Here is a 13,639-nt window from a genome sequence, read left to right on the forward strand (position 1 = left end):
GATCCACAGATAAATGTTTGCCGTGGTTCCCTTTAAAAAAAATGTGTTTCACTCGATTCAGAGACCAGCTCAAAAGCGCGCCCGTGCTAATCGGTCACGATTTCCCGAACACCCACCGTGCATACATTGCGGTGGGCCAGTGGGCTTGATACCTCGCCTGATACTAGGTTGATTTCTCCCCATGAACCATCGACAGAAGAACGTGCTTCCTTTGCTGTTGTCATCAGATGTCCAGCGGAGGGCTTGGACCTACAGCTTTCCTCTTTGGGGTCAAAAATAACCTTCTTCCAAAGGTCCTGCAACCTGGACAGGCTTCCTCAGAGCCATTCTTGCCCTTTAATGAAGGCCTGGCTGATACATTGATGGGCTCATGAGCTAAGCCTTGTTCGTGCCCTCCTTTGAACAGGCAGGTTGCCAGATGCCTAAGGCTCCACCAGACTGAGTTGAAAAAAGATTGAGACATTTGGGGAACACATATTCTCTTCAGCCACCCTAGCCTTGCTCTCCACCTCCTCAAGATGGCTTTCTCAATCCCGCAGGGATGCATTCATCACCTCCATTAGCTCTAGGTGAGAAACTTCTGGGTATGCCATTAGAGATACGGTTGCGCACTGCAGATCTTGTACAGTCTCTTCTGAAATCTGTATGACTCCCTTGGTGCTGAGCCCAGGTCCCACTGCAGAACCTGCATGTTCCATCTTCTTGTTGCGTCTCCTTACTCTGAAAACTGTTTTCCTCTTCGAAGTTTCTTCATGCCAACATCTGAGTGAGCTTCGGTCCCTCGGTGCAACCACCTTACACCACCTTTATTCCAGATGAAGTGACGTTGAGGACCAAAATAGCCTTTTTTGCCAAAAGTCGTCACTCCTTTTCACATTGGGCAATCCATCACTTGCCAACATTATTTGCTCTGCCTCATCTGCCTTCGAAAGAGGAAGAGAGACTCCATCGACTTCACCCAAAAGATCTTTGAGCTTTTACATCGATATTGCCAAAGACCATTGGCTCGATGATTAGCTCTTTGTAGGGTTCTCTGGGGCGAACTCATGTAAAGTTGTGCAGAAAAGGGCTTTGCCCAGGTGGATCGAAAGTCTTCTGCGTTAAGATCTGCTACACACTGGCCTAGAAGCAGCCCCCAGAAAGACTGAGGGCTCATTCTGCCAAGACTGCTACCACTGCTTTGGCATGCGCTGTGCATGTTCTAAACATTTGTCAGGTGGCGATGTAGGCATCAGGTCACATGGTCATAAAGTACTACTACCTTGATAGCCAGGTACAACAGGAAGGGAATTTTGTTCATTCGGCCGTGCAGGTCTTTTTCGTCTAAGCCCATTGCACAGACCCACCTCCTGAAAGGCACTGCTTTGGTATCTGTTCTAAAGGTGAGGAATATGTCATTAGAAGAATCCATCGGAAGGAAAGTTTTTTTTATCATAACTTTTTTATTGAGGACAAAATTTGACACAGCTGACATCACACAATCAAGTCTCTGTGGAGGCCACACTTGGCAGTACGCAATTGATAATTACATGGTCACATATATTTTATACACAATGGCATTAAACTTCAGTATTACAGGCCATCTGGTGCAGTATCTCTTCGGGGCTGCAGGGGAGTGTAGAGTCCACCCCTGTAGTTATTCCATTTCCCCCAAACATGTGTCCATTTGGCAGGACATCCCCTGGACTCATATTCCGTCTTTTCTGACACCATGCACCAGTCCATGTCTTTACCCCACTCCTGTAACTTCGGTGGTTCCTGCCCCCTCAATTTTCTCACTATGTTCCTTTTAGCTATCATTAGTCCTAGTGTCACCCATATTTTCTCTCTATTGTTCAAGTCTGTTGGGCCCCAGATGTTCAGGAGACTCAATTTGATGTTGCAGTCAATTTTATATCCTATTGCTCGTTCCATACGTTTCATTACTGGGGACCAATATCTTTGGATAACCGTGCACTCCCAGAGAATATGTATAAAAGTACCCTCTTGCCCACATCTCCTAAATCAGTCAGTTTCATTACTGAGTCCCATTCTTACCAGCACAGTTCCCGCTAGGTATAATCTGTGTAGTATTTTTAACTGCACAAGTCTGAGCTTGGCAGAGATTGCAATATCTCTGGGTGAGGCAAGATCCTCAAGCCACTCCTCGTCGTCTAGCCCAGCAACGTCGTATTCCCATTTTGTTTGAAGCTGAAGTGGGGGGTTAGCCTAATTTATTATTATTTTTATATATTAGTGATATCGTTTTTTCAGGGAGATTTCGGTCTTAAACCCTGTCTTCCAGCGGGGAAGAGTCTGGTGGCATCTCCCCCTTCTGTATCACCGCAAGCAGAGCCAAATCATACTCTAGTTGTAGTTGGGTGAAAGGTATCACTCCCCCCCCCCCGCCACCCCCTTTTTTTTCCATAGGCCGCCCACTTTGGAGATACCTATCAAGTCAAAAGGATCGAATCCAGGGGTGCATCTCAAATTTCCGAGTAGATCCGTATCTCAGAGTGGGTGCCAAGCGTGATCCTACCCTCCCATCCCAGACTCTTCGTGGCTGTCTGCCATATCTGAACCTTATGCATCGTGGGTCCCGACAGCCTTAGCCTAGCCGGTTGGTGTATAGTGCAACTGCAAAACCTCACACCGGGAGCAGCCATCTATCCATGAGAAAGCCGGGGTCCTCCTGTGGTCTATATATACACCCTGATTTATTGCAGCAAGTTGTGTCGCCCAGTAATATTTTTTATGTCCGGCAGGGCTATTCCTCCATCATACTGCCCCAGCGTTAACTTTTGGTTGGTGTGCTGGGCGGTTCCCCTTCCATAAAAGTTTGCTTAGAGCACTGTCAATGGCTTTGAAATAATCTGATCCAACTGGGTGTGGTGTGTTCAGTAAGACGTACAGAAACCGAGGGAGGGACATCATTTTAAAAAGGGCCGCTCGCCCCAGTAGGGTCAGAGGGAGCGATTTCCAATGTGAAACGTCACTCCTAAACTTTTACAGTGGGGGCAGCAGGTTTTGTTTGTAAAAGAGAGCCGGGTCTTTGGAGACTCAAATCCCTAAATATTTGAAATCTGTCGCCGCTTCTGCGATAGTAAAACTCACTTGCAGTGTTGGCATCTTTCCACTAAGTATATAAATTACGGATTTAGACCAATTAATCTTGTACCCAGCGAATCTACCGTACCGATAAAGATGTGCAATAAGCTATTCAGGAAAGTCGCCGGTGAAGCCAGGTATATAAGGATATCATCGGCATACAATGAAATGTGGTCCTCCCAGCCTTCTTTCCATCTTAGTCCTCTGATGATAGGGTCTTTCCGTATCCACATTGCTAATGGCTCGAGTATAAAGGCAAAAAGCAATGAGGAAAGGGGGCAGCATGAAGGCACGACATTTCCTGTTATTGACTACTATTTTGGCTAGAGGTTCCCTATATAAAAGGCGAACCCACCCTACAAACTTTGGGCGAAATCTAAGTTTTCTAACACTGAGAACAGATAGGGCCATTTGATCAAGTTGAAAGCCATGGTCGTGTCCAGGGACACCACCACCTCGTCTTCTTCAATCGTCTTGGCTCGGGCCATCACTCTATGGAGCCTACGCAAATTAAGAGATGTATTTCTGGCTGGCATGCATACCAATTGATCAGGGAGTGCTTATTTTGTGATCACGCGCAGTAAGTGAGTAGCTAGTATTTTAGCCAATATCTTAGCTTCCGCATTAAGCGACTATATTGGTCGATACGAAGGGCACTTGTTCTTGAGTTTGCCCACCTTGTGAATCACCACAATCATTGCCAGCTTTTGGTCAGTGCGAAGCAAGCCTTCTTCCTTGCTTGCATGGAACATTTTAACCAAGTGGGGTGGAATTTTACTCGAGGCAAGTTTGTACAGTACAATGGACAATTCATGGGGACCCATTGCTTTGCCTACGTTCAAATCATGTATTGCCTTTTCTACCTCAGTCCCTGTTAAGTCTAGCTCCAAATTAAATTGTTCCTCTTCAGTAAGTATTGGCAGTGAGATATCGCTCAAAAAGGAATACGCCTCTTCCTCTGTGTGTGGTGTCTGGGAAGCGTAAATGTTTTGATAGTAATGACCAAATGCATCCGCACTAGCCTGTGGCTCGGTGAGTATTTTACCCGATTCCACCACCAGCCCTGCCACAACTCTTCTCGCTTACTCCCTGTGGTCTAGCCAAGCGATTGTAATAAATAGGGGTGCGCAGCTAACAAAGTCCAACAGGCCAAAATCGGTTGAAAAGTCACTTCATTATTTGAAAATATCTCTCTTAAAAAGCATTAATTTTAATCATCCAGCCACCGCTTTTCGCTCCCACGTAGAGAGCTTCCTCAGGGCGAAAAAAAAGTATCATATGGTAATGTATCAATCACAAAGTCAATCAGCCAAGTTCTCAAGAGCTTGTTGTCAATAAGAACACCAGTCGCCGTTCTCAAGAGATATGTAGTACTCACAAATGATCCTGTTATGGATAGAACGAAATATCCAATCTACAGCCCAGAAAATTAAAATAGATCCAATAGTGATTTGATAAACCTGTTAGTTGAAATCAGCAATTTGGAGTAGGTGAGCAGTGTGTGTCTCAGGTAGGAGTCCGGGTGCATTGTGGGTTGTAGGTAGGAGTCCGGGTGCATTGTGGGTTGTAGGTAGGAGTCCGGGTGCATTATGGGTCTCAGGTAAGAGTCTGGGTGCATTGTGGGTCTCGGGTAAGAGTCTGGGTGCATTGTGGGTCTCAGGTAAGAGTCTGGGTGCATTGTGGGTCTCAGGTAAGAGTCTGGGTGCATTTTGGGTCTCGAGTAAGAGTCTGGGTGCATTGTGGGTCTCAGGTAGGAGTCTGGGTGCATTGTGGGTCTCAGGTAAGAGTATGGATGCATTGTGGGTCTTGGGTAGGAGTCTGGGTGCATTGTGGGTCTTGGGTAGGAGTCTGGGTGCATTGTGGGTCTTGGGTAGGAGTCTGGGTGCACTGTGGGTCTCAGGTTAGAGTCCGGGTGCATTCTGGGACTCAGGTAAGAGTCCAGGTGCATTGTGGGTCTTAGGTAAGAGTCTGGGTGCATTGTGTGTCTCAGGTAAGAGTCTGGGTGCATTGTGGGTTTCAGGTTGGAGTCTGGATGCATTGTGGGTCTTGGGTAGGAGTCCGGGTGCATTGTGGGTCTCAGGTAAGAGTCTGGGTGCATTGTGGGTCTCAGGTAAGCGTCTGGGTGCATTGTGGGTCTCGGGTAAGAGTCTGGGTGCATTGTGGGTCTCAGGTAAGAGTCTGGGTGCATTGTGGGTCTCAGGGAAGAGTCTGGGTGCATTGTGGGTCTCGGGTAAGAGTCCTGGTGCATTGTGTCTCCCGGGTTGGAGTCTGGGTGCATTGTGGCTCTCAAGTTGGAGTCTGGGTGCATTGTGGGTCTCAGGTAAGAGTCCGGGTGCATTGTGGCTCTCAGGTTGGAGTCTGGTGCATTGTGGGTCTCGGGTAAGAGTCCGGGAGCATTGTGGGTCTCGGGTAAGAGTCTGGGTGTATTGTGGGTCTCAGGTAAGAGTTTGGGTGTATTGTGGGTCTCAGGTAAGAGTCTGGGTGCATTGTGGGTCTCAGGTAAGAGTCTGGGTGTATTTTGGGTCTCAGGTAAGAGTCTGGGTGTATTGTGGGTCTCAGGTAAGAGTCTGGGTGAATTGTGGGTCTCGAGTAAGAATCCGGGTGCATTGTGGCTCTCGGGTTAGAGTCTGGGTGCATTGTGGCTCTCGGGTTAGAGTCTGGGTGCATTGTGGCTCTCGGGTTAGAGTCTGGGTGCATTGTGGCTCTCGGGTTAGAGTCTGGGTGCATTGTGGCTCTCGGGTTAGAGTCTGGGTGCATTGTGGGTCTCCGGTAAGAGTCTGGGAGCATTGTGGGTCTCCGGTAAGAGTCCGGGTGCATTGTGGCTCTCAGGTTGGAGTCTGGGTGCATTGTGGCTCTGAAGTTGGAGTCTGGGTGCATTGTGGGTCTCAGGTAAGAGTCTGGGTGCATTGTGGGTCTCAGGTAAGAGTCTGGGTGCATTGTGGGTCTCAGGTAAGAGTCTGGGTGCATTGTGGGTCTCAGGTAAGAGTCTGGGTGCATTGTGGGTCTCAGGTAAGAGTCTGGGTGCATTGTGGGTCTCGGGTAAGAGTCTGGGTGCATTGTGGGTCTCGGGTAAGAGTCTGGGTGCATTGTGGGTCTTGGGTAAGAGTCTGGGTGCATTGTGGCTCTCAGGTAAGAGTCTGGGTGCATTGTGGCTCTCAGGTAAGAGTCCGGGAGCATTGTGGGTCTCAGGTAAGAGTCCGGGAGCATTGTGGGTCTCCGGTAAGAGTCCGGGTGCATTGTGGCTCTCATGTTGGAGTCTGGGTGCATTGTGGGTCTCAGGTAAGAGTCTGGGTGCATTGTGGGTCTCAGGTAAGAGTCTGGGTGCATTGTGGGTCTCAGGTAAGAGTCTGGGTGCATTGTGGCTCTCAAGTTGGAGTCTGGGTGCATTGTGGGTCTCAGGTAAGAGTCTGGGTGCATTGTGGGTCTCAGGTAAGAGTCTGGGTGCATTGTGGGTCTCAGGTAAGAGTCTGGGTGCATTGTGGGTCTCAGGTAAGAGTCTGGGTGCATTGTGGGTCTCGGGTAAGAGTCTGGGTGCATTGTGGGTCTCGGGTAAGAGTCTGGGTGCATTGTGGGTCTCAGGTAAGAGTCTGGGTGCATTGTGGGTCTTGGGTAAGAGTCTGGGTGCATTGTGGGTCTCAGGTAAGAGTCTGTGTGCATTGTGGGTATTGGGTAAGAGTCTGGGTGCATTGTGGGTCTTGGGTAAGAGTCTGGGTGCATTGTGGGTCACAGGTAAGAGTCTGGGTGCATTGTGGGCTTCAGGCAGGAGTCATAAGATTCATCAAGATCAAAGATGTCTTTGAAGACGAACAGCTTGTATCTTTCCGAACCCGTCACTAGATGGCAGGAGTCTGCTGAGCATGTGAATCTACAGCTAAGCTACAAACCGTTAGTTACAGGGGAAGTAATGCTTTCCTTTCCACACAGGCTCCAACCGCGGACAGAAACGCTGCTGAAGGCCCTTGTGTCCGAAAATGCAGACTGTCGGGAGGCCTTGTTGGCGGCCTGGAAAAGGAACTCCAATTGTAAGCATGAACTTCTTGTTCCACTCTGGACCCGACCGTGTTTGAGCTTAATAAAAATGTCATAACAAGTCAGATCAGGAGTGGGGGTGCTGCATTTTCAGAGCCAGAGAATTCAACATATTGCCACTTACCCCACTTGTTGAGTAACTCATCACATTCCTGCCTGCACCCCGCCTGCTTATCCTGAAATAGAGCTACAGTGCATCATTTATAGATTACATTTTTTAACTTGTCGAAGTAATTATCACAAGTCTGGGTAGGACCATTCGACTAATGTATCTACTGCAGGGATCTTTGTACAATCCCATGAGTGGCTAATCCTAGTGGGCCCAGTCAGCCTTTCAACATTATGATTTTGATAAAATCAGTGTCTTTGGTGCAAGTTAAAATAGAAATCTGTTCTCTCCGTTGCACAAAAAGATTCTTTAGAGCGGGCATATGGAGTACAAACACGCATAGCTCTTCATGTGTTCAGGTCATTTCAATCATGCGATGTTGGACAAGAGGGTGTTTGAGGTCTTGACTGTCTCCCAGCTATGTCGTCCTTTAAAGGGTCCACATAGTGAAGGGAAGAACCGGTCCCTTTGCCCAGTCCTTCGTCGCTTGCAGTCACCCACAGTAGGCATTCCAGAATGTTCCCTTGTTTGATGACGTCGGCTTGGCTTCCGAGATCTGTTGTGACGTCATTCACAGGAGGGCCCCTTTAAGATGCCAGATAGAAGCATGACTGATTAGGTCTCGTGACCTACAATGCGCGCAAGCGCATTGAGGGAGCGAGAATTCAAGTCGGCAAAATCCTCGTCAAACCAAGGGCTTTCAATCGCGGTTTTCTTGAAGTTCACGTGAACAAACAAGCATGCGCATCAGGCACTCCTCCCACACCTCACGGACATCTGTTCATTTCTCCTCCCCCTCCTCAGCCAGCTTCCCCCAGGCCCCTGCTGCTTCACACCCTCATCGCCGCTCTGCCCCCTCCACTGCCCGACGTGTCGCATGCAAGCCCAGCCTCTGCACTCCTCCCCTCGCTCGCATTCCCAGGCTCTCCCGCCCCCATCCGGCTTCCCTCCCACACTTCTCCCCCTTACTTGCTACCTTTACCTTAATGCTATCTCCTGTCATGTACATTTCACAGCCTTTGCTTGACACCCATCCCTTGGCGCTCCTGCTACACCTTCAATACAGCATTAGCAGTGTTCTGCCAACGTGAGCTTTCCATCCCTGTTGTTTGCTGAACTGTGCTCTTTACGCCGATTCCCGCTTTGAACAGCTGTTTGACAGCAATGCCTTTCTCGTGTGTTCTGTCTGGCGGAGTTCTTTTTTTTTTTTGCAGAAGTTCAAAGCAATTCTTAATAGCATTTCACCCCCACATTACGCCAACCCAAGCCCAAGCCTGCTTCAATCCCCGAGCACGTCCCTTTGGTTTAAAACTGAAGGAAATGCTTAACATAGCTTGGGAGGCGTTCACTGTCTCAGAAAGAGCAGGCGTGTGATAATCTCTTTAAATCAACTTACCTCACTTAGCTGCCCTTGACCACCAGTCTCAGTGCTGACCGGATATTCCCTTAATGCGCCTTTATGAGCTTCTGTCTGCAGAATACAAAATGAAATTAATAAACTTTTCAGTCTGTCGTTTTGCCAGGCCATCGGGTCCCGTGGCAACCCCCACTTGAGCTGCTAAAGCGGGGGTTCACTATGCCTCTGGACACAGGCCGCCCTACACTCACACATGTTCCGTTGGACACTCATGAGATCAGTCAGTAGGAGATGCTGCCGTCAATGAACCACAGTGCGTTCACACCAACACATTGTAATTGCACATAGATAATTTTTTTTGTGCATCATCCCCCACTATGTATTCTAAAATATATGCAAGGACCATAATTTGCTACCCCATTGTAGCATGCCGGCCTTTTCAGTCATTGCACCCAGGATCTGGAACGTTGTTCCTATATCCGTCAGGATCGCAACAGTGCCACTCTGATTTAGGAAAGAGCTGAACACACACACTTCTTTAAAGAACACTACACCACAAGGCCTCCGGTTCTATGGTATTTATTTTTTTGGTCTCTACATCTGTATTTATCCATGCTTATTTTGCGATAAGGTTTTTTGTATTTATCCATATTTATTTTGGTTTTGTGAAAAAAGTATGCTGAAACGAGTATATTTCCTCATTTATTAACCAAATAATGCACACTCATACTTGAACACCTGACACACTTCAATGACATGAATACTCATAAATTATAAATCAATACACTGGCATGAAAACACATATTTTAGTATTAACTTTGTACACATCTACTGCTGTTTTACGCTTCATGAATAAAACGTCTTTCTGTTTTTTTACTCCCTTTCTGTCAATCCATTCAGCTATGGCCTGATAATTATGAATGACAGTTTTTAAAATTAGTCAAAAAATAAACAAAGTTCAATTTATATCCATGTGTAAAAATACGTGCAGGAAAAAAGATGGAATTCTGTCTGCATTTAACTGACAAAAATCAATAAAAACGGAAACCTGGGAGCCTTAATCACAATGCATTGACCATACACACCTTTCCTCTCCTATCAAGCCTGTCTTTAACTCTCTACAGTCCTCCACTGCCTTTTCACTAGGTTTGCACAATAAAAATATCCTATCCATACATACATAGAAGCCTACTCAGGACCGTAAGCCTTTCAACAAAAAATCTCATCACAGACAACCCGGTGCAGTAACCAGCTAGCGACAATGAATGCAACAAGCACTGGCGTTGCCAATAGGTCTCGCAGTAGGAAAGTTGGAGCTATTGGTTTTGTAAATGACATTTTATATTTATATATCGTTATTGGCATTGTCAATAACAATATATAAATATAAAATGTCGTTTACAAAATCAATAGCTCCAACTTTCCTACTGCGAGACCTATTGGCAACGCCAGTGCTTGTTCCACCCCGCCAGCCTTTCAGAAGTGATCCTGACGTGTGGCCGACTGCGCCCAACACCACAGATGTTTGTTACATGTGGCAGACTCTGCCTTTTAGAAGCGAACCTCTCACGACCGACTCCTGCCCAGCCCTCCAGGCCTCTGAATCTGGCTTCAGCCCTTCCAGCCTGTCGGTGGTAATGCTGACACATGATCAGCTCATTATCTGCTTGCTTAGGTTTTGAGATGCCTCTGCCGTGTGATTGCAGGGCTGCCACGTCGCTCTGTGGCGTGTTTAGCAAGACAGGAGTAAGGATTGCCGCACACATGACGATGTTCAGCTTTCAATCCAAATCTCCTTAGAAGGATTAAGGGTCAGATTTAGATCTCCGCGGACGGGTTACTCGATCACAATGGATATAATGGGATTTATATTTCAGCGGACTGGATATCCGTCATTGTTGTGGCAAGTAACCTGTCTATCGAGGTCTAAATCATACCTTAATCTATTCACTGCGCTTGAACATTAAATGCAAACTGAAGCGCTCAGAAGCAGATCATTAATAACTGCCCCTCCCAGGTCTGCTTAATTTGTAGATGCTCAAGCAGACACTGGCAAAGCAATCGGGTCAAGTAAAAACATTAAACTATTCGACCTCAATACATCTTGTTCGCTAATGCACGTTTGTCAGATGAGGGATATAGTAGCGACTGCTGCGTGGGTGGAGTGGAGTGGAGTGGAGTGGAGTGGAGTGGAGTGGAGTGGAGTGGAGTGGAGTGGAGTGGAGTGGAGTGGAGTGGAAACAAACAACAAGGAAACATTCAAAAAACGAAATAGGGAAAAAGAACTTACCTGCTGCGCGCCACTCTTCTCTGTGTTTTCGCTGCAGCTCAGGCTGTCCTGCGGCCAATCCTGAGGCTGCTCTCATGTATGTTTGAAAGCAGTGTCCGGATTGGCCTGAACGCTGTGAATTTACAATCCCAGAAAGATTGGGAGCCTGTGCTTTGCTGAATCCAACCCAGGAACGCAGCTGAGCTGGAGACGGCTCAGTGCACATGTTGGTTTGGTGGCTTTAGACGGCCGGCCAAACCGACATGTGCACTGATCTCAGTGAAACCACCCCCTCTATCACTGCCCTGGCGATGCAGTGGCTCTGCTCTTAAGACTCGCCCAGGCCTCAGAAACTGGAAAAAAACGATAATAAACTAGTTTTATTATCCTTTTATTTTTCACATTTTGAGGCAGGGGGGTGACCCTCCTCCGCCATAGTGGAGGAGCCGCCACTGGATTGCTATTTCTAGTCCTGGCTACCATGTTCTTCTTGAAGTTTCCTGAAACTTTAGTATTAATCGAATGGCTTTTCATTATATGTACACGGTGTTGAGGAACTCCATTAAAATAGTGTTATTCTCCATTTTCAGATCTGCTGTCTGCCTACTGCCAGTGGATCCCTGAAGCTATGCACGAGGACGTGTCCAAGAGCTGGCCTCCTGTCACCCTGTGATTCCTGGGGTCTCTTCCAGTCTGGAGGCGGCGTCCGGCCACATCAGAGGCATGGCCAGGTGTCTGGCCCCTTCGCGGTTGTGCGGTGGAGTCCACAGAAAGCACCTTTTTATTGCATGTCACACCTCTCCACCCAGGAGATGGCGTTTTCTGCCATTGTGAACACGTGGAGTTGAAGAATGTGACTGCCTTAGGGCGAAGAGACTGCTGCAAGGACAGTCCTGACCTACACTTTCACGCCTCTCCTCCTTGGATTCCTGGGGCAAGGATGGTGGACAGAAATCTGGCTTAAAGTTGGATTACCAGTGCCTATAACATTGACTCCTTTTTTTATTTTAATGTCCTAGTTTCCAAATCCTTTGTTTACTAATCATCTGACATAATGAGGATCGTGACATTGCGGTTGTTTCTGAGCTCATTGTGCCTTATATCTTGTACAGCTGTTTTAAAAGATGTGGGTTCAGGCTATATTAGTCAAAAGTGCATCGGAATGAATATAAAATGTTATGACATGTTTCGCATTGCTTTGAGTGATTGCTTTCACAGACGTATGTTCAGAACCCCTCTGCACTCAGTGGAGCTGGGGTACCCGAGAGCTCCACCCTGCGGCCAGCATTAGACAGTGTACTAGAGACGTGCCTACGAAGGCCAAAGTGCATGCATGGCCCTTTCAAGCAACACCCCCTAATTCACTGCTATCTTGGAAAAAACTCACATGCACCCCTTAAATTCTTCCAATGCAGAAGCGAAAGCAGCCCTTCTTCAGGTGGCAATCCTGCATCAGCAGCAAGCCTGTAACATTAGCTTAAGGCCACAGCCAACATGTGTTTTCTTCCCAGCTTTAAAGGAAGCACCTCCTGGTCTGGATATCCTGTACTCCCTCTGTGAATCACCCATAATTCTCTTCAGGTTGACCTTAAGAATGCTGGTACGAGGGTCCCAAGATCTGGATGAGCCACTTTCTAAGCTTCCCTACTGCGGTTCCCCAGCGGCCCGCTAATCACCTGAAAACTGGTTCTAAAAATCTAAACCTGAGGAGTTGGGCATTTAAGTTTCTAAACTTTCAGGAATTTGTTTAAACTTTAATATCAAGATCTTCTAAACAGCTTCCAGTTTCAGGACAATAGACAACTCCACTTCTTGCAAAACACAAAGTGAATTTCTGCGGAATAGGTGTGGTCCCCGGTGTGTTGAAATGCGTAAAAGATGAATTGCTCACACAGTTGGAAGCTATTAATACAGGCATGTTAGCTAATAGCTGGTGAAATTAAATGTTTGGGATCAGAGGAGCACGAGATATTTAGACTTTCACTTCAGCTGGTAGCGGAACCCATGCAGGCAGATAGGTGTGTGTTCATAGAAAACTTTGTTTTCAGTGTGGTCAGACTGGCCTATTTGGCAATCAGGCTGTGCCCGACGGGCTGGTTTGACAGGTCAGTTCGTGAGCTGTTTCTTGGGTGTTTGTGGGCCTGTTATGCTCTGCTGGACACGTTTTTACAGTTGATTACTCTGATATTAAAGCGATACCAAAGGGGATGATGGACGGAGCGTTTGAGCAAACCAAACGCTCACCCCCAGTCAACTGATCTGGGTTTAATCCATCACCATTCTTTAGCTCACTCCGCCACCCCAGTTCAGACATGGCCATATGCAAATCAGTCTGACCCTGTGCCTCATGGGAACAGTCTAGACCGAACTGCCAAGCCATGTTTTCCCTGGACCGGAATCAAGCATTCTGGGACCGGTTTCAGGCTTTCAGCCCTCATCAGCCAGGCTAGCTTGACTTCAGTGGCCTGGAGAGCACGAGACCCAAGTCTGAGCATACCCTGCCAACTTAGGGTGAACAAAGCAAAACCAAAGGGGATGATGGACGGAGTGTTGAGCATTGCAAGAACTCACCCCCAGTCAACTGATCTGGGTTTAATCCATCATCATTCTTTAGCTCTCTTCGCCACCCCAGTTCAGGCATGGCCATATGCAAATCAGTTTGATCCTGTGCCTCATGGGAACAGTCCAGACCGAACTACCAAGCCATGTCTTCCCTGGACCGGAAACAAGCATCCTGGGACCGGTTTCGGGTTGCCCTGATATTAAAGCAAATATTTCCTGCCGAAAG

The 13,639-nt window shown here is 47.4% G+C and overlaps 1 protein-coding gene across 1 annotated transcript in view; it reads left to right on the plus strand.

The window, feature by feature from the left end:
- The window catches only part of DHX37 (DEAH-box helicase 37), a 308,890-nt gene extending 296,851 nt beyond the window's left edge, over positions 1-12,039 (plus strand). The window contains exons 27-28 of the mRNA XM_086942683.1: positions 7,012-7,109; positions 11,442-12,039. Coding sequence (XP_086798809.1) covers positions 7,012-7,109; positions 11,442-11,524 — 181 coding nt within the window. The 3' untranslated portion in view covers positions 11,525-12,039. The remainder of the gene's footprint in view (positions 1-7,011; positions 7,110-11,441) is intronic.
- Positions 12,040-13,639: the final 1,600 nt, after the last annotated feature.

This window comes from Lissotriton vulgaris, chromosome 11 (genome assembly GCF_964263255.1).
Source record: "Lissotriton vulgaris chromosome 11, aLisVul1.2, whole genome shotgun sequence".
NCBI classification, from domain to species: Eukaryota; Metazoa; Chordata; class Amphibia; order Caudata; family Salamandridae; genus Lissotriton; species Lissotriton vulgaris.